Genomic DNA, 19,790 nt, shown 5'->3' on the forward strand with positions numbered 1-19,790 from the left:
TGGCCAGCAAAGTTTCACTAGTGTATCCTTTTCTCAGTTCATGCACTTTTACTAGTCCTGGGCCTTTTGACTTCCTAACGAATTAGCACCCACCTGCTGATATCCAAGGAGTCTGCTCTGAGGCACCATTTCCAGGACTCCCAGTCTGTCATCTGCTGTATTCCCTGAGATAAACATACATCTGAGGAATAACGGGGCCAAATGCCCCTCAAAATGAAGCTGAAAAATGACAAATCTTTGGCCTAGAGAAAAGACAACAAAACACTTTTGTCCCATTGGAGAGAAATCAGAACATTGACTATGCCATCAGAAAGTCAGTTTTATGTAACTTGTTATAAGGGACGGTTTGATATACTGGAGGGTACATGGGAAAATAGTATAAAAACCAAAGGCATCCATAAAGTATAAATGCATATATTTAATATAGATGTATATACATATTTGTATACACAAACGCGTATCTACGTATGGCTGAAGGCAGCAAGCTTGCTATATTCTAAAGGTCATTAGGCTGCTTGTCCAAGCCCCTTTCTTTTTTCCCAGATCAAGGAAGAGAAAAGAACAGGAAAAGCAAGCGCTATGTCCACAATAACCTGACGTCTTATGCAAGTACGGCCGTTACTGTTGCCAATAACACCTTGGTTACTATGAATGGAAGAAATTCTCAACAGGCAAGTATAAAAGAGGAAGGGGGCAAAATGACAAACTTCAGTAAAAATAACAATTATAATAATAGCAGCTAGTATTTAGATAGCACTTTATGGTTTGTTTCACAGAGTGTTTCAAAAATGTCACCTCAGTTGATCCTTGCAACAACCCTGGGAGGTAGGTGCGATTATTATCCTCATTTTACAGATGAGGAAACTTGAAGCCCAAAGAAGTGAAATGAGTTGCCCGGGGTCACACAGCTAAAGTGTCCAAAGCTGGGTTTGACTTTTGGACTTCTTTCGTCCAGGCCCAGCACTCTATCTACTGCACCAACCGCCTCCTCTACCTTAAACGGTGAGGAAAAAGCCAAGGGGACAGAAGCTGTTAAAGATGTAGAAGCCAGCACAGTACCTTTGAAATCAAGGGTAAGTCAAATGTCAAATACTTCACAAAGGATAAGAAGGGGGGGAAAATGCTGTTATATTTAATGACTAAGTCACTGGAACAATTTCAGTAGAATGGTTGGGGCAGAAACCAGATTCCAAGGAATGGAGAATATGGATGTGAAAACATTCAGTGAAGACATTCAGTCTGGGAGTTAATGGGTGGAAAAAGAAAAGAGATGGTAGGAGAAAGGGTGCCTAGTTATGAGAAGTAGCTGATGTTTTTTAAAGTACTGGGAAGCATTGCCAAGCTTGCTGGAAAAGAAATTCCCAATTGCCACCTGCTGTTAAGTACTATACCCCACCTGTTGAAGTACAAAGACTCCTGGGATCCTTAAGCCATGTCCATATCACACCAGCACGACTGAACCCCACAAAATAAGTACAAGCTATTGGCCTAGAGAAAGAGGGATACTTATTCAAAGTCCAATTCCCATCTGAAAGAGAGCAAATGTGAACACATGCCTAGTACCTAATAAAATACTTAATGCTTATGATGACGTGAAGGCAAGGTCAAGCTTCGGTCCTTGACTGAAAAACAAGAGAAAGGACTGGAAAGACAAAGAAAAAAATGAGAAATGCTTCCATTTCTCTGCTCAAGTCAAAGAAAAGGTAGAAATTGGAGAACAGGGGCATGGCTAGTGGTGCCTACCCTATTCACAAGCAGAGCTGATAGGCTCCCATTGCTTCAATAGGCAGCAAGAAAGAAAAAAGCAAAAATGATCAAAAAGAAAAACTCTAGAAGCCCTTTCTTATCAAACTATGTAATCTCTCTCCTTCTAGTTACCTGCTGTCCCAAAGCTGTAACCCACTGCAACCCCAAGCATGATAAAACTTCCTATTGGCAGCTCTAGGTAGTTAGGAAATGGGGGATCACACCCCATTAGATGAGATCAGCTTCTTCAAGCCACTCTACATGATTCCTGAGGGACACCATAAAATAGAGTGGTGTGTTCCACTTGGCAAGAGAAACTACTGCCTCCCCAAACACCCCTGTGCTGGCAGGACTTAGGTGGGGTAAAGTTGAACTACTTTACTCTTTCTTTCCATTAAAACATCTGCTGGTTATCAGGGTTTAATTGGATGGTTGTTGTCCTTCGTCTTCACAGAGGACCAAAATGACATGACCATTGTAAAGTGAAATTTCAGTGTGTCCAATTGTAACTGATCAAACCAATACGAGCTTGGAATGCTCTACCATAGGTTGGACACAGATAGTCCCTGTGAATATTTGAGGTGGATATCCCAGATTTATACATCCTGCATTTACTTTGTGCTGTCTCAATTCTGCTTTGCTCATAGTGCACAGCACGCTTTCTGATATGGGCACGCCATGCTGAGCGATCCTGTGCCAGTCTCCCATGTTGCACAGTCAAATCCAAAGTTCTTGAGAGACTCTCAGGCCTTAATTACATTACCAAGAAAAGATGAATGGGGGATGTATTTGTTAGTAGTTGGTAAGGAGCCAGGAGAGAAAGACTGAAGACATACAAGGGGAAATTATTGTGGGAGTAAGTTTTAGAGTGAAAGGCATAGAAGCAGAGACTTTCACCTTAGCCAGGATTACATAGTGTTGCCATGCAAAGGCTGTCGTCAGAGGATGTGGGGCTGAAGCATCTCAGCCACTTACTGTGTGACAAAGGGCAAGTGACTTTCACTTCTCTGAACCAGTTTCATTTGCAAAATTGAGGGGGTTGTGCTAAAGGATCTTCTGAGGTTCTTTATAGCACCAAATCTAGAATCACATAACCTCTCCCTGTGACTAAAACGGAAGAGAGCAAGTGATGGATGATTCTGAGTAGTTTAGAAGAGCGAAACTGAGGGAATGAGCACCTAGGAGACTGCTACTGAGTCCTCTAATATAAACATGGGATGTAGTTGAGGGAAATTCTTAGGAACTTGAAAAGGGAAAGGTCTGGAACAACTCCTATGGGAAACCAGGGATTTATTTTTAAGGTTTCATTTTAGTTTGAAATCTAAATGTTTTAGTTAAATGCTTACTACAGCAAACTTCTTCTGATGTTCACAATCTTTCTAAGACTGCATTCACAAGGTTTGTCCAGCATTGTCTAATGTGGAGAAAACCATGTCTTCTGGCAGAAGATATTCGCACCCTGATTACATTCATGAGTTTGTCTCTGGAATGAATTCTAGGACAACAACCTGAGTATTCCATTGAAAAGCATTCCTAAATTCCTGACATTTCTCTCTAGTATACATTTTCTGATATTTACTAAGTTTTACTACTTTAGCGAAAACCTTCCCACCCATAGTTCATTCACAAGGTATCTCTCAGATGTTGAATGCTTTGTCCCCATTCAGGTCTTCCCACATTCATGACACTGATTTCTCTTCAGAACAAATTCTCTAATGTAGAGTAAAAGCTGGGCTCTGAGACTTCATTCATTGCTCAGATTGTTTCACAGAATTTTTTGAATGTTGGAAGACATCTCAGCAGGCGTGGAAGGAATTCCCACTTCAACAACCTAACAGGTATCTGTCTGTCCATCCTCCACCAGCCATTCACCCTCCAAGAAGGAGAGAAATGCCACCTCTCAAGGTGCACCATTCTGAGACCTCTACTTGTCAGGAAAGTCTTCCTGACATTACGCTTAAATTGACTTCTGTGCAACTTGCGCTCACAGCGCCTACATTCTGGCCTCTGGGGCCCTCCAGCACACATGAGCCTTTTACATACTTTAAGAAAGCTATGTCTGTCCCCTCAGTCTTCTCAAGCTAAACACAGCCAATTCCTTCAACTGATCCTCCCATGACATGAAAAGACTTTCACCAACGTGATTAGCCTCTTCCAGACACTACTTTATAAATGTCCTTCTTCAACTGTGGTATCCAGAACTGAACACAACATTTCAAAGTTCAAGGGCAAAGTAAATTGGGACTATTACCTCTTTATTCTTGGAAGACCTAAACGTTAGCATAAATCTGTTAAGTAATTTGTCCCTGGGGTGCCAGGGTTGGGACTTAAGAGCATGAGAAAAGGGAGAATGGACTCCTCCCAGAGGGTAAGCTCTCCCAAGACTGAATGCTATATAGATGGAATATTTAAGTCCAGAGTAAATGGGACTCCTAGTAAATTAAGTAGCTACAGTATCCTAGTTCCTGTGGGGCAAATGGTGATTCCTCAAGGTAAAGTATTTCATTTTTCATTCTAGCCCGTGAAGAACTTTTTAGATTTGATCCTGCCACATACTGTATTAACTATCCCTCCTAGTTCTCTATGACCCACGGATATAATAAACATGCCATCTCATGCTACCAGCCAAGTCAGTAACGAAATGGTTAGACAGCACAAAGCCAAGGATAAATCCCTGGGGTGCATCACTAGAGTTCCCTCTAGGTTGCTACTGACCTGACAATGACTATATTTGGGGTCTGATCAGCCAACTAGTCCTGAAACCATCTAACAGCACCATCGTCTAGTTCAGAGCTCTCCATTTTTTGTTCAAGAACATGAGAAACTCTGTCAAACGCAATTAATCAAGAACATGAGAAACTCTGTCAAACACAATTAAAATCTCAATAAATTGTATCCTGCATCATTTGAAAGGATGACTTTGTAGTAAACCTGTCCAAAAAATATTAATATTAATTAAACAATAATGACCTCTTCTTTGGGAAGCCACTCAGGTTTTTTCATCACTACTTCTGTTATTAAATGAATATTAAATTCAGAGCAGTGTTCTGGCAGGACCTTTCTGCATAAGATCTCTATCTAATATGAATCATCTGAGGTCAAATAAATGTCTTATTTGGACAGAAGGCATTCCCACATTCAGAAGGTTATTTTGTGAATATGAGCTCTGATGCATAGTCAGAGTTAAGCTCTGAGAGAAAGCCTTTGCAGATTCTTTGTACTGATAAGATTTCTATCCAATATGATCTTTAATGTAGAGTAGGAGATGAGGTCTGGTGGAAGGCCTTCCCAAATTTATTACATCAGTAAGACATCTCTCTAGTATGAACTCTCTAATATTGACTGAGAGCTGCGCTCTACCAGATCTTCTCATATATGATAAATTCATTTGTCTCCACTGAGTAAGGTATGTGGTCCTGTTAATGGCTTCCCACATCCATTATATAAAATTTCTCCCCAGAATAAACTCTAATGTTTAGTCAGGGGTGTACTCTGGCACAAAGCCTCATATTCCTAGGACTTCTACCCACTATGAACTTTCTGATGCCGAGTAAGGTGTGTTCTGCGGCTGAAAGCCTTCCCGCATTCTTCACACTGATAAGGCTTTTCTCCAGTATGAAGTCTCTGATGTCGGGTAAGATGTGTCCACCACCTGAAGGACTTGCCACATTCATCACATTGGTAAGGCTTCTCTCCTGTATGAACTCTCCGATGGTGAGTAAGGTCTGTGCTCCTGGAAAAGGCTTTCCCACACTCATCACATTCATATGGCTTCTCTCCAGTATGAATTCTCAAATGCATAGTAAGAGCTGTACTCATGCGGAAATCCTTCCCACATTCATTACAATGATATGGTTTTTCTCCAGTATGAACTCTCTGGTGCATAATAAGAGCTGTGCTGAAGGGAAAGGCCTTCCCACATTCCTTACATTGATAAGGTTTCTCTCCTGTATGAACTCTCTGATGCATAGTAAGAGCTGTGCTCAGGCGAAAGGCCTTCCCACATTCTTTACACTGATGAGGTTTCTCTCCTGTATGAATTTTCTGATGCTGAGTAAGATGTGCCCTCTGTCTGAAGGCCTTCCCACATTCTGTACATTCATAAGGTTTCTCTCCAGTATGAACTCTCTGATGCATAGCAAGAGCTGCACTTAGGCGAAAGGCCTTCCCACATTCTTGACATTCATGAGGTTTCTCTCCAGAATGAATTTTCTGATGTTGAGTAAGATGTGCCCTCTGCCTGAAGGCCTTCCCACACTCATTACATTCATAAGGTTTCTCTCCAGTATGAACTCTCTGATGCATAGCAAGAGCTGTGCTCAGGCGAAAGGTCTTCCCACAATCATTACATTCAAAAGGTTTTTCCTCATTATTCTGTGGCCTCTCTAACCTGGCCCCACCTTCTAAGGTTTCTTCCAGATAGGAGGCCTGGGGACCATAACTTGAGAGTCTTTCCTGGTATTCTTCTACAGAAATGCCTAGCTTTGGAACTGACTGTTTGATTTCAGGCCAACTCTCCCAACCTGAAAGAGATTAAAAATATGTAAATATCCCATTTCATCTCATATCACACTTAAATGTGTTCTATCTCCTTTATCAATATAAAATACTGTCAAACATTAAAATATAGAACATATGACAGCATATTGTACTTGTATAGTCAGTCTTCACATGATCCTCAAAACACTGTGAGGTATATCAGTATGAGGTCAATTATTACATTTTCCAAATGAGGAAGTGAAGGATCAGAGCAATTCATGAACCGTGTCACACCGCAAGTTGGGACTCAAAGGTCATTTGAGTTCAATTCAAATGTTTTTCATGATACCACGAAGCTTCCCTATGTGAAGGAGCACACTTATTCTCTGTGGATATCAAGGGGATTATTAACCAAAGGTTAGAAGTTAGGGGAAAGTCATATTCAGGTGTCAATGCAAAACATAAAAATTCTATTAGAATTTTCCAAATCAGACAGGCAACCACATAGAAATATAGAATGTTAACTCTGTCATTTAATTCAGTCCCACCCAGCTATCCATCAAGACATCAGAGCCTAAAAAAGTGAAGGGAACAGTTCTGTCTTAAGAGGCAGAGGATAAAAATCAATATAAAAGGTATAAATGGAAGGAAACACAAACCAAACAATCATAAACTTAAACAGATTAAACAATAAAAGAAAAGAGAGGCAGAACGGACAAAAAAAGCCCAAGAGTTTAGTGTAAAAAAGAAGCATATCTAAAAAAGACTCAAAAAGAAGGAAGATAGCACAAAACGTATTATCTAATAGATGACTCCAAAAAAAGCAGCAGTAGCAACAAAACTTATGAAAAAAAGGAAACATTCTAACGAAAGAGACAATCGAGAAATAACTACATACAAAGACAAATACATACAAAATATATAGACGGACCATAATCTCAGAACCTCAGAATGGAAGGCACTGAGCAGATGGGGGGAGCAGGGCAGGGCAGGAAGGCAAGATGAATGGGAAAGGAATTTTGTAGAAGCAGGGATTTGAGCTGAGTGCTGAAAGAAACCAGGACCTCTAAGAGGCAGGGGTGCGGAAGGAAAGCATTTCATGGGAGACTGGAAAACATGACCAATTAGAAAGAAGCAGTACAGCATAACTCTCTACCATAAGTACTCCAACAATGACAAAGGAAGAGCACTAGATTAGAGATGAGGAACCTGCGGCCTCAAGGCCACATGTGGTACCTAGGTCCTCAAGTGTGGCACTATGACTGAATCCAAACTTCACAGAACAAATCCCCTTAATAAAAGTATTTGTTCTGAAAAACTTGGATTTGGTCAAAAGGCCAAGGATCTAGAAGGCCATAGGTTCCCCACCCCTGAACTAGACCAGGTAGTGATTAGGATATCCAAGGAGAAGTCACAGTGGGACATTTTTCAAACCTAAAATCATGGATTCAGACCACAGGCAAGTAATCAAATCAGGGACTTCAAAAAGAGATGGGCTTGCAGTGTAGTCAGTTTGACTTGGAAGCAGAATCCTGGACTCAGCCTACGGCCTGGAGAAGGGCCTACTGTTGAGCAGTAAAAGGCATGACCTGAGGTCTGTGGATAATCTACAGGTCTGTCACTAAACGGAGTTGGCAGGAAATGGGAACAACTATCTGCTAGAGTCACAAGCATGGGTATGCCTGTAGTTGGGTCACCCAGACCCAAACCAGGGTCAGGAAGCTGTAAAACTCAAGTCAGGGGGGAAATGATCAGATTACTCCCTAGATCATAGAGATTAGGGTCTACTCAGTTTTTCAATCTCTCATGTGAACTAAGCCTGAGATCTTTGAAGAATATAACACTCAATACTTAGAAAAAGCAGTGGAAGCACCCCAGATAATACGGACAAGAGTGACACGCCCCCAATTCTTCCAGAAGTGAAGATGACCTCGCCTTAACACAAATCCCCAATTTAGAAAGACAATAATGACACAAATGAATGCAGAAAAGCACAAATATTAAACACATCCTTTTCAGAGCACAATGCAATGAGAATTACATTCAATAAAGGGCCGTGGAAACAGAAATTTAAAATTAATTAGAAATTAAATAATCTAATCCTAAAGAATAAGCAGGTCGAAGAAAAAATCATAGAAAAAACAATTTCACTAAAGAGAATGACAATGAGACAACATAAAAAATGTACGGGATAAGCAAAGAAGTACTTAAGGGAAACTTTGTATCTCTTAATAAATAAAGCAAAGGAAACAAATCAATGAATAGGACTTGTAATTAAAAAACTAGAAAAAAAATTTTTAATTCAACATTAAATTGAAAATCCTGAAAATCAAAGTTTGAGAAATTAATAAAACTAAAAGTAAGAAAACCAATGAACCAATAAATAACACTAGGAGCTGGTTTTGTGGGGGGAAAATAGATAAACCATTAGTTGACTTGATTTAAAAAAAGAAATCTAATTGCTAATATCAAAAATGAAAAAGGCGAATTCACCACCCATGAAGAGAGAATTGAAGCACTTACTGGGAGCTCTTTGGCTCCACTACATGCCAGTAAATGTGACAATCTAAGCAAAATGGATATTTACAAAAAAATATAAATTGTCCAGAAGAGGAAATAGAATACTCAAATAACCCCGTTTTAGAAAAAGAAATTGAACAAGCCATCAATGAACTTCCTAAGAAAAATTCCCCAGGACCGAATGGATTCACAAGGGAATTCTACCAGACACTTAAAGAATGATCCCAATACTATAAAGCATTTGGAAAAACAGGCAAAGAAGGAGTCCTACCAAATTCTTTTTGTGACACAAATATGATGCTGCTACCTAAACCAAGAACAGCAAAAACAGAGAAAACTACAAACCAATTAACCTAATGAATCTTGATCAAAACTGTAAATAAGATACTGGCAAAGAAATTACAGCCATATATTACAAAGATCATTCACTATTACCAGCTGTGATTTATACCAGGAATGCAGGATTGGTTCAGTATTAGGGAAACTATCAGCATATTGACCATACCAATAACAAAATGAACAGGAATCATATGATTATATCAATAGATGGAGAAAAAGTTTTTGATAAAACACATTCATTCCTATTTTAAAAAATCTAAAAAGAGTAAGAATACATGAACCTTTCCTTAAAATGATAAGTTGTGTCTATCTAAAACCATCAGCAAGCATTATCTGTAATGGAGATAAACTAGAAGACTTCCTAATAAGATCAGGGGAGAAGCAAGGATGTCCATTATCACCACTATTATTCAATATTATACTAGAAATGCAAGTTGTAGCAACAAGAAAAAACGAAGCAATCAGAAGAGGCAATAAGAGACAAAACCATCACTCTTTGCAGATATGATGGCATACTTAGAGAATCCTAAAGAATCAATTAAAAAACTAGTTGAAATAATTAACAACTTCTGCAAAGTTACAGGGTAGAGAATAAACACATAAATTATCAGCACTTCTTTACAATACTAACAAGTTCCAGTAGCAAGAGGTAGAAAGAGAAACTCCATTTAAAATATTTGTAGACAAAATAAAATACTTGGGAGTCTGCCTGCCACGATAAACCCAAGAAATATATGAACACAACTCCAAAGCACTTTTCACACAAATTAAGTCAGATCTAAACAATTGGAGAAATATTAATTGCTTATGGGGAGGCCAAGCCAATACAATAAAAACTACCATTCTACCTAAATTAATTTATATATTCAGTAACATAGCAATTAAACTACCTAAAAATTATTTTATAGAGCTACAAAAAATTATAACAAAATTCATCTAAAAGAACTAAACATCAAGAAGATCAAGGAAATCAATGAAAAAAAAGTGAAGGAAGGTGGCTGAGCAGCCCCAGATCTCAAACTCTGTTACAAAAGAGTAATCATCGTAAGAATCTGGTACTGGCTAAGAAACAGACTGGTGCATCAGTGAAAGACATTAGGTACACAATACACAGCAGTAAAATAACCATAGTATTCTAGCATTTGATAAATCCAAAGATCCAAGCTTTGGGTACTAGAATTTACTATTTAACAAAAATTACTGAGAAAACCAGAAAGCAGTTTGGCAGAAACTAGGTACAGACCAACATTTCACACCAGATACCAAGATAAGGTCAAAATGGGTATATGATTTAGGCATAAAATGTGATATAAGCAAATTAGGGAATATTGTCCTGTCAGATCTATGGATAAGGGAAGAATTTATGACCAAATGAAACAAAGAACATTGCCAGATATAAAATGGATAATTTTGATTACCTTAAAGTTTCTGCACCAACAAAACCAATGCAACCAAGAGTAGAAGGAAAGCAGGAATTGGGAAATAATTTTTATAGCCAGTTGCTGATAAAAGCCTCATTTTTCATACATATAGAGAATGAGTCAAATTTATAAGAGCACAAATCATTCCCCAATTGACAAATAGTGAAAGGACATAAACAGGCAATTTTCAGAAGAAATCAAAAAATTTCTAAAGTCATATAAAAAATATTCTACACCACTGATTAGAGAAATGCAAAATGCAAATTAAAACAACTCTGAGGTACCACTTTACACTTGTCCACTTGGCTAATATGGAAGAAAAGGAAAATGACAAATGTTGGAGGGGATGTGGAAAAATTGAGACTAATGCGGTTGATAGAGTTGTCAACTGACTTAATTCTTTCTATGGAACTATGCCCAAAAAGCTAAAAAACTGTGCGTATCCTTTGAGCACAAGTAGGCCTGTATTCCAAAGAGATCAAAGAAAAAGAAAAAGGATCTATATGTGCAAAAATATTTCTCACAGCTCTTCCTGTAGCAACAAAGAATTAGAAATTGAGGAGATGCCCATCCATTGGGGAATGGCTGAACAAGTTGTAGTATATGACTGTGACAGAATACTGCTGTACTGTTAGAAATGATAAGGGGATGCTTTCAGAAAAGCTGGGAAGACTTTCATAAACTGATGCAAAGTGAAGTGAGCAGAACCAGAACATCATACACAGTAACAGCAATACTGAACAGTAATCAACTGTGAATGACAACCATTCTCAACAGAGATTCAAGAGAATTCCAAAGACCTTAGGATAAAAAATGCCATCCAGCTTCAGAGAAAAAACTGATGGAACTTGAACGCAGATCAAGGCATACTTTTTCAACTTATTTTTCTGGTTGTTTTGTCTGTTTGCTTTCACAACATGGCTAATATGGAAATATATTTTGTATGACCCACATGTATAATACATAACAAATTGCCTGCCTTCTCAAGAAGGAGGGGAGGGAATGAAGGAGAGAATTTGGAACTCAAAGTTTTAAAAAACTAATGTTAAAAATTGTTTTTACATGTAATTGAGGAAAAATTAAATTAAAAAAAGTGAAATACAGGAACTGATAATTAACCTCAGAGATAACATGCAGCCACCAGAGTTTACTGGCTCCCTTATTGTCAGAGAGTGGGGGAAAGGAGGAGAATGGGAACTGATGCCAGGGGATTATGAGACCAAGAATGGAAGAAGAGGGAACTCATGTTGAATGCCTTCCATATGTGTGTATATGTATGTATGTATGTGTGTGTGTATAGTATGCATAATATGTATGCATTTGTATGTATGTGTGTGTATATTCTTTAAGTAAAGTAAGAGGCAAGAATCTCAGCTGAGGGAGCTAAAGGAGAGAATGGGAGCAAGTGGAATCTTTAGCATTGAAGAAGTCTGGAACAGTGGGGAGTGAGAGAGGGAATTAGTCAGAAGGGAATAAAAGGACTGCCTTGCTGGAGTGAGGATACTGCAGTAAAGATTAGATAACAAGACTTTGTGATATGTCCAGTCAACATGGGGATAGGATTTCTTCCACCTTCATGGAAATGGATGGTGGAGTAATCCAGGGCTGGGGCTGAAGTATGGCAAGAGAAGAGCAGTGATGAGCTAAGCGGGTAAGAGGTTCAAGAGCAGAAGACAGGAGAGATCAGACAAACGGCTACAGGGTTAGGGTGAAGCCTGAGAAAGTAATGAGAGGTGGAAAAGGCATGGACTTCCATACGCTCCAAGGAACAGGGGCAAGAGGGAGGGATCACAGGGATTAAGTGGGTCTAAGACAGGAGATTGTGGTCAGAATGGGCAGCGTCAGTTTCTGATCAGGAAAGGGGAATACTTGCAGGGAATGGTAATTAGCTCCCATAGCCAGTCTTCAGTGAGAGCTCCTTTTACCTTCACTACACAACTGACTAAGGCCCCTTCCTCTACTCTCACATTTTCCCTAGGTCCTTTTCCCTTCCCCCTTCACACTCAATCTTTTGGTAGCCTCATTAGCTCCCATGGATTTAACTCTCACTGTCATACAGTTAACTCCCAGATTTACATGTTCAGTATCAGACTCTGCCCTGAATTTCAGGTCCATATCACCATTTCTCTATTGGATATTTCAAATTGCATGCCTTGGAGACATCTTAAATTCAACATTTCTAAAACTAAGCTATTCGCCTCCCCCCACCCAAGCTATCAAGCTTTCCTATATCTGAGGAAAATCCCATCACCTTCCCAGTCTCAATCACATCTACTCCTCACTCTCCCTCAGAAGGGAATGCCTTTGAGAATAACAGGGAAATCTGGAAGGGAGGAAGGAAGGAGGAGGAAAGATAATGAATCTGAACAAGTTGAATGTGAGATGTCTACGGGGACCTCTAGTTTGAGAATGCCCAAAGGGCAACTGAAGATGAGGGACTAGAACTCAGGTTGGATATAAAGATCTGAGAATCATTTGCTTAGAAACGGTAACTAGTGAGCCCAGGGAAGCTTAGGAGACCACCAAGTGAGATAATGTAGAATTGAAAGAGGAGGCCAAGGACAGAACCTTGGAATCCCACCTCCCACCCCCAGTCAGGGGGCATGACATGAAATCAAGAAGAAAGGAGACTGAGAAGAAGTAGGACAGAGCAGCTGAACTAATCCAGGGAACACACACAGAAGGCTTACAGCTACATAATGAGCAGGTGAAAGAGTGAAAACAGAAACTATATAAAAATGAATAATAACGATGAGCCAACGATGCAGCCAAAGCAATCCTGAGGACAAATGCTACCCATTTCAACTTCACTGTTAATGGTTAGAATCCACCAATAAGAGAAAAATGACAATAATATCAAAACTATTTTACAAACTTCGTGCTATCTCAAACTACCAAAGGATAATTTCTAAAGCTAAACAAAATACCAAAATTAATTTGAGGGGAAAAAAAGATCTAGAATCTCAATGAATTAGAAGTACCAATTGTCCAGTCTATGACGTAGCTAGACTGACCATCTACAGAGATCATTCACCAATATGTTTATATCTTGAATAGATGCAACAGATGGATAGTAAGTTAGGCCCAGAACGTAAAATGAGGAAAAGACAGTAGACTGAATTTAGGAAATTAACAAGTTCTTTTAATGATCTCAAATTTCTCCCTAAAACAAGGTCTTTTCAATACTAATATTCTACCCAGGCAAATGAAAACACAAGATAACAATTTGACATAAGATATAAATGTTTTACATATAGAAATATATATTGGCAATTTAAAAAATTAAATATTTAAAATAAATAAAATGCTTTATTAAAATTACATATTTAAAACACTAAATTTTAAATGAAACTAAATATATTACCAACTTATAAAGTGACAATATATAATGGCAATTTTTCAAAGATCTGTGATCCCTCATCAGCATGAAAACTTATTTCTCTCTACTAATGGTGATCACAACCAGCTGCCAAAGGCTAGAGAGTTTAAGTATTAGAGCCCACAGTCACAGGACCTCTGGAGGCAGCTACAGATACAATGGGATAGATGGCATTGTTAAACACATAAGGAACATTATTCTACTCCACAACGGATAAACAGTCAAAGAAAACGAAGGGAAAATTTTCAGAGACAGAAACACTAATTGTTAACAATCACTTGAAAAATCCACTCAAATTCACTATTCCTCTAAGAGGAGAAAAATCAGAACAAAACAAACTCTCGTTCTCATTCTGTGCTATTAAAGCCTGGTGAGAAGTCTCGAATCTATTCCTATGAAGATCGTCACCAGCTCCCCGTCACCCAGGGCTGCACCCTCCAAGCCATTCCCACACGCCCAATCTGCAGCCAAGCCTGTCGTTGCTCCCTCCCTTGCACCTCTCCCCTACATACAGAACCACCTGCCTCATGCAAGCCTTCATCACTTCATACCTAGCCAATAGCCTCAGCTCTCTCAGCACTCCAAAGGTATCTTCCTAAAGCACAGGAGTGACTGGGTCATCCCCTACCCCTACCTCTGTTCAATAAGCTCCTGTGCAGGATCAATGATGAGCCTGTCTTTATAAGTCCCTCCCTTTCCCTCTCCCCCAGCACTCTAGGATGAAGCTACAGTGGTGCCCTTGCAGTTCCTTAAACAAAATACTCCATCTCCCACTTCTATGCCTAGAACATTCTACCCCATCACCTCCACATCTTTGTTAAAAACTCCATTCAAATCCAACCCACCTCTTGCAGTCCCCAGCAGTCAATGTTTCCCTCTGAGATTACCTTCATCTATGACTGCATCTATCTCAGATGAACCTAGGGAAATGTGCTGCTCCCCCATCAGAGTGAGGTTTCCATGAGGCCAGACCCATGCTCAGCGCAGAGGCTGGCACACGGCAAGTGCTGAATAAGTTACAAAATTAAGATGGTACCACTTGATTCACTTTCACTGTCTAGAATCTCTCCTGGCTGGGATTGGTTTGAAAGAGCTGCATTCCCATGTGAAAGAACTGGGATGGCAGCACTATTTGTAAGGTGTGCTGGCTTGCCAGAGCAAAGCAAAGCTCTCACCAGTAATTGCACGGGTCTGGAGGGAAGCCAGAACAACCTCTTTGTAAGGGCAGACACCGGGAGCAGCCCCAAGAATGCAGAAGCCGCACCGAATGTCTGACAAGATGTCATGGAAGGCTGCCATCCATTCTTAATCTGGATAAGTATGAGGACTACAAGGAGCCTTTGTGAAATAGTGTAAATAAAAACACCCCAGGGAGCCAGACTTCCATAGGGACACCGCCATGGCAGGACAGCCGGGTAGGAAGGAGTGTGCCCCAGCTCCTCTCTGGTCTGAGAGAGCAGGAAGGACATTCGGAAAGTCCTTTCTCCCTGTTGGATGTGACTTATCCACCTGTTTTCACTCCCTTACCTAGACGGGGGCCTCTGGGGAAATCTCCCTCTGGAATCCAAGGCTCTTCTCCTCGTTCCAATTGGTCAATCATAGCTGGTTTGGAAACGACAAGTCCTGTTGATTGGAAACGGAAAAATGCTGGGTTCAGAGTCAGCTCAGGAGTCAACCGAGTCCCTTCACTGTTTGGGGGAAAAGCAGGCATACTGGGAATCCCAGAGGTGGTAGAAAAGATTGCTCAGAGATGTTCTGTTATCTGGTCCTAGAAGATGAAGGAATAGTCACAGACCAGATCTGGGGCTCAGACAAACAATCAGTTCCTCTGATCTAGATGACTAACCAGGGAGAGCAAATTAGCCCACCAAGCCTGGCATATTCAATGGCTGGCCCTAGGAAACAGGCATGTTTTACTTTCTTATCCCACTCAGACATCAAGCTGACCACCCAGGCCATGCCACCACCTGACTGCCACTGTCTTCCATCTCCCCCATCAGAAGTAGCCTCCCTCCATGCTGAACCTGGACCTCTAGAAGCCAGGCCTCCTGTTGCTGGAGCAAATAAACCACTGACTCCCTCCTTACCCAGAAAGACAAGGTTCTGATAATTCTCTAGCATCACGTCCCGGTAGAGTGCCTTCTGATAGGGGTGCAGGTGTCCCCACTCCTCCTGGGTGAAGCCCACAGCCACATCTCTGAATGTCAGCAGTTCCTGAAATACCAGACAGATTTATGGCTACCCAAACATGAGCCCAAGAAGAAAAACAAGGTCGCTGAGAGTTCTAGGCTGTGGTTCAACCAGCGTCCAAAGCTTTGTCTCTGTTTCCCCGGCACAGCTGGTCAGCATGAGGACTTCCCAAAAAAAGATTAATTTAAGAAATATTTAAAGGAACTTCATTTAAGGACATAAACCCTCCCCATGATATCAACCCACCCCACACCTCCACTTTACCCCTACTGTTCACACTGTCCCCCTTCTTTAGCTCAGTCTGAGTAAGATTCCTGCCTTCTTTCTCATAAGGCATGAATCATAAAACAGGGGAGGCAGAAGATTCATACAGGGAGCGTACCAAGGGTCTTCCCTGTTGCTTTTCGGTCACTGAGTGTGTCTGACTCTACAGGACTTTCTGGACTTCACCAAAGGGACTTTTTCGGCAAAGATACTAGAGAGGTTTGCCATCTACTTCTCCAGTATGTGCCCATTCTACAGATGAGGAGTTGAGGGTGGCAAACAGGGTAAAGTGACTTGTCCAGGGTCACCCAGCTCTCCGAGGCCAGATTTAAACTCAGGGCTTCCTGACTCCAGGCCCAGTGCTCTTTTTACTGAGCTACCTAGCTGTCCCCATTATCATGTGACAGGACCACAATTCCAAGATAATGGACACAAATTGGCCACTTCTGTGATACAGTTAAGCAATTACTACACTGTTCCGAAGATTTTTTTACAGGGTCCCAGAGAGAACTCTCATGGCAGGTGCTACCCCATTACTCAGGGAAAGGGAGAGCACTCCTTTTACCCCTGAGCTCAGATGACTGATTAGCTTCCAATGACACACAATGAAGTTTAACTACAGTATTCTTCCTGGGAAGACTGGAAGGCTGACGGTGGAATCCATTTATTCAAAAAAGTTTCTTTAATAAATGCTTCAGGACGTACTGATGGCCAGAACTGACCTAGAGATTGCTAAACTCCTTGTCCCTCTGTGTGTACAGGTTGCCTGTAACAGCCCAAACGTCCTGCGTCACCACACAGGGCGACCATGGAGATGGCATTTCAAAGATGGCGCTCCCACTCACCTGCTGGAAGCTGGCTGTCAGGAGGTCAGAGGCCATCACTTAGACCACCAAGCTCCCACTACCTGTTGGGAGAAGGCAGAGGCAGGCAGGCCTGGAGAAGTCAAGGAAATACAGTTATTGGGGGGTGGGGGGCATCCAACCCTGCAATCTGGGAAATCTAGGTAAAATGTTTTGACCGTCCCTTAGTACCAGAGAAGTCTGAATTATTATAGTATTAGAAGACAGAGTATATTGATATCATACAAATACTATACACATCTATTTTGTGCACTTCTGAGTGTCTTAAACTTTTTCTACTTCATCTGCTTCCTATAAGGCTTCTGCAAAATTCTCCAAAAATTCCCATTTAATTTCTTATGCCTGGCCGTTACATATAGAAAACCTGATGGGGAAAGTTGAGACGAGGAAGGGACAACTGTAGAGTGAGCCTAGCTCTGCTTCCCTAATCCAGCTCAGGGTAGAAACCCGCCCCACCCTCACCCTCTCACCCGTCCCACCTCCAATCTAGAGGGGAGGAGTGGGGCTCCTCCCAGAGGCTTCTTCTAGGGAGAAGGGGTCCCAGTGGGAGGGGCTTAAGGAAGAGCGATGTGGGGGAGGGGGACTGGGAGCCAGAGCGGGGAGAGGTCTCTTCCTGCCAGGGTCCTGCAGGGAGGGGGTTCAGGAGATCCAGAGAAGAACCAAGATGGGAGGGGTTGAAGAAAGAAAAAGGGGTGTCTGGGGGAGGAGACTACGGTGGGGGTTCCAGGGGGGACCAGGAGGCCTGGGGGAGAGGGAAGGTTTAGGGGAGGAGGATGGAGTGGAGGTCTGGGGGGGGGGTCTGGAGGAATGGGCTCGTAGGAGTCCTGGGGAAGAGCAGAAGTGGGGGAGGTCCAGGAGACTGAGGGGATCTTGGGGAGAAGTTTGGAGGAGGGGGTTCCTGGAGGGAGGGGGCTCCAGGAAGGAGGGGGCTCGGAGAATCCTCTGAAAAGGGGATCCCAGGGAAGTTTGGAAGATTGAGGGGGTCCTGAGGGGATCGGAGAGTGGGACTCCTGGAGGGTCCTTTGGGGACGGTCCAGGGAATTGAGGGGGTCTGGGGAGGATCAGAGAAGGGGACTCCTGGAGGGAGGGGGCTCCTGGAGAGAGGGGGCTCCTGGAGAGAGGGGGCTCCTGGAGGGAGGGGGCTCTTGGAGAGAGGGGGCTCGGAGAATCCTCTGAAAAGGGGATCCCGGGGAAGTTCGGAAGACTGAGGGGGTCCTGGGGGGATCGGAGAGTGGGACTCCTGGAGAGTCCTTTGAGGAGGGTCCAGGGAATTGGGGGGGGTCTGGGGAGGATCAGAGAAGGGGGCTCCTGGAGGGAGGGGGCTCCTGGAGAGAGGGGGCTCCTGGAGGGAGGGGGCTCTTGGAGAGAGGGGGCTCGGAGAATCCTCTGAAAAGGGGATCCCGGGGAAGTTCGGAAGACTGAGGGGGTCCCGGGGGGCTCCGGGAGGGAGGGGGCTCAGGGTCGGGGGTCGGGCTGCACGCCGCGGGCCCCGCCTGCCCTGGGCTCCCGGGCCGGCCGGAGGGGAAGCTCACCACGTCGGGCTCCGGGCGGGGCAGGGCCGTGCAGGGCCTGGGACTGGGGTCTGGCGGCTCCGGACAGCTCCGCACCCGACGCTTTCACTCCGGCCTCTGCCACTTGGCAGCCGCGCCTCGCTGAGGTGGCGCGCAGCAGGGGGCGTGCCTGACTTCCGGTGACGTAGGGGCCCAGGGATCGTATCCCAAGTAAGGTCGGCCTCCTGTCCTTTTGGGTGGGCAAGGCCTTCTGGGAAATGTAGTCTCCAGGCCTCGGGCAGCTGGTGCGCACGCTCGAAAGAGCCCCACTTGGGGCCCAAAAGGCACCACGTGGGAGGTGTGGCCTGAGCTGAGCCGCCTCGTGTGTCCTCTACCCTTTGGGGTGCCAGAAGGCGGTAAATGGCTCCTGAGTTAGCCTGAGCTGCTGAGCAGAAAGAGGCCCAAATCGCCTTGTGCCCATTGGCCAGCTTGGGAGGTGGGGCTAGAAGGCTGGCTCAATCAGAGGCCAGCCTCTCCCAGCCTTCTCTTCCCTAACATTATCCAGGTCCCAGGTGCATGGTGTCCCAAAAGTTTTGGTGCACTTTTAAGCCGTTGAAGTTTGGCCTTTAAACGGTTAAATACTGATGGATCGCCATTAACGTATTCATCAATTATTACTCTCAAGATCTCTCTTAAGAACTTTGTAATTGACTGTGTGACATGGGAGACAGTGGCCAGGACCATTCAGCATGACGTGCCCACATCAGAGAAGGTGCTGAGCAAACCAGAATTGAAGGAGCTCAAAGGAGACACAGGCTGCACAAATTTAGAGAATCCACCTCAAATGTTCACGTGGACTATTTGTGCCCAATCTGCAGTAAAGCATTCCAAACTTGTACTGACTGGTCTGATCAGCCACAGTTGGACACACTGAAACTTGACTCTAGCGTGGTGGTGTCATTTGGGTCCTTTTCAAGAAAGAAGGACAACCACCAACCAACCAACCAAATTAACATCTGGGCTATTAACATTATTAGAGCTTAAAACCACCCAAAGACTTTGGAGACACACTGTATAAACCCAGGTCTCCAAAGGGGGC

The 19,790-nt window shown here is 42.8% G+C and overlaps 1 protein-coding gene across 1 annotated transcript; it reads right to left on the reverse strand.

Moving 5' to 3' along the window:
* Positions 1–5,142: 5,142 nt before the first annotated feature.
* Positions 5,143–18,829, reverse strand: LOC140498943 (uncharacterized). The gene is made up of 5 exons (XM_072599747.1): positions 18,734–18,829; positions 17,184–17,274; positions 15,972–16,098; positions 15,412–15,507; positions 5,143–6,269 (listed from the first exon to the last, which is right to left on the reverse strand). Exons 2-5 carry the CDS (start codon positions 17,217–17,219, stop codon positions 5,269–5,271), a joined length of 1,260 nt encoding a protein of 419 aa, XP_072455848.1. The 5' UTR covers positions 17,220–17,274; positions 18,734–18,829; the 3' UTR covers positions 5,143–5,268.
* Between the last annotated feature and the right edge of the window lie 961 nt (positions 18,830–19,790).

The sequence above is a fragment of the Notamacropus eugenii genome, chromosome 4, assembly GCF_028372415.1.
Source record: "Notamacropus eugenii isolate mMacEug1 chromosome 4, mMacEug1.pri_v2, whole genome shotgun sequence".
Classification (NCBI taxonomy): domain Eukaryota; kingdom Metazoa; phylum Chordata; class Mammalia; order Diprotodontia; family Macropodidae; genus Notamacropus; species Notamacropus eugenii.

Coding starts and splice junctions, on each gene's coding strand:
- LOC140498943 (XM_072599747.1), bottom strand. CDS start 17,219: ATGGCCTCTGACCTCCTGACAGCCAGCTTCCAGCAG. Junction 15,508..15,971: donor TCAGAACCTTGTCTTTCTGG/GTAAGGAGGGAG, acceptor TCCAATCAACAG/GACTTGTCGTTTCCAAACCA. Junction 6,270..15,411: donor CCCCAGAGGCCCCCGTCTAG/GTAAGGGAGTGA, acceptor AATCTCTTTCAG/GTTGGGAGAGTTGGCCTGAA.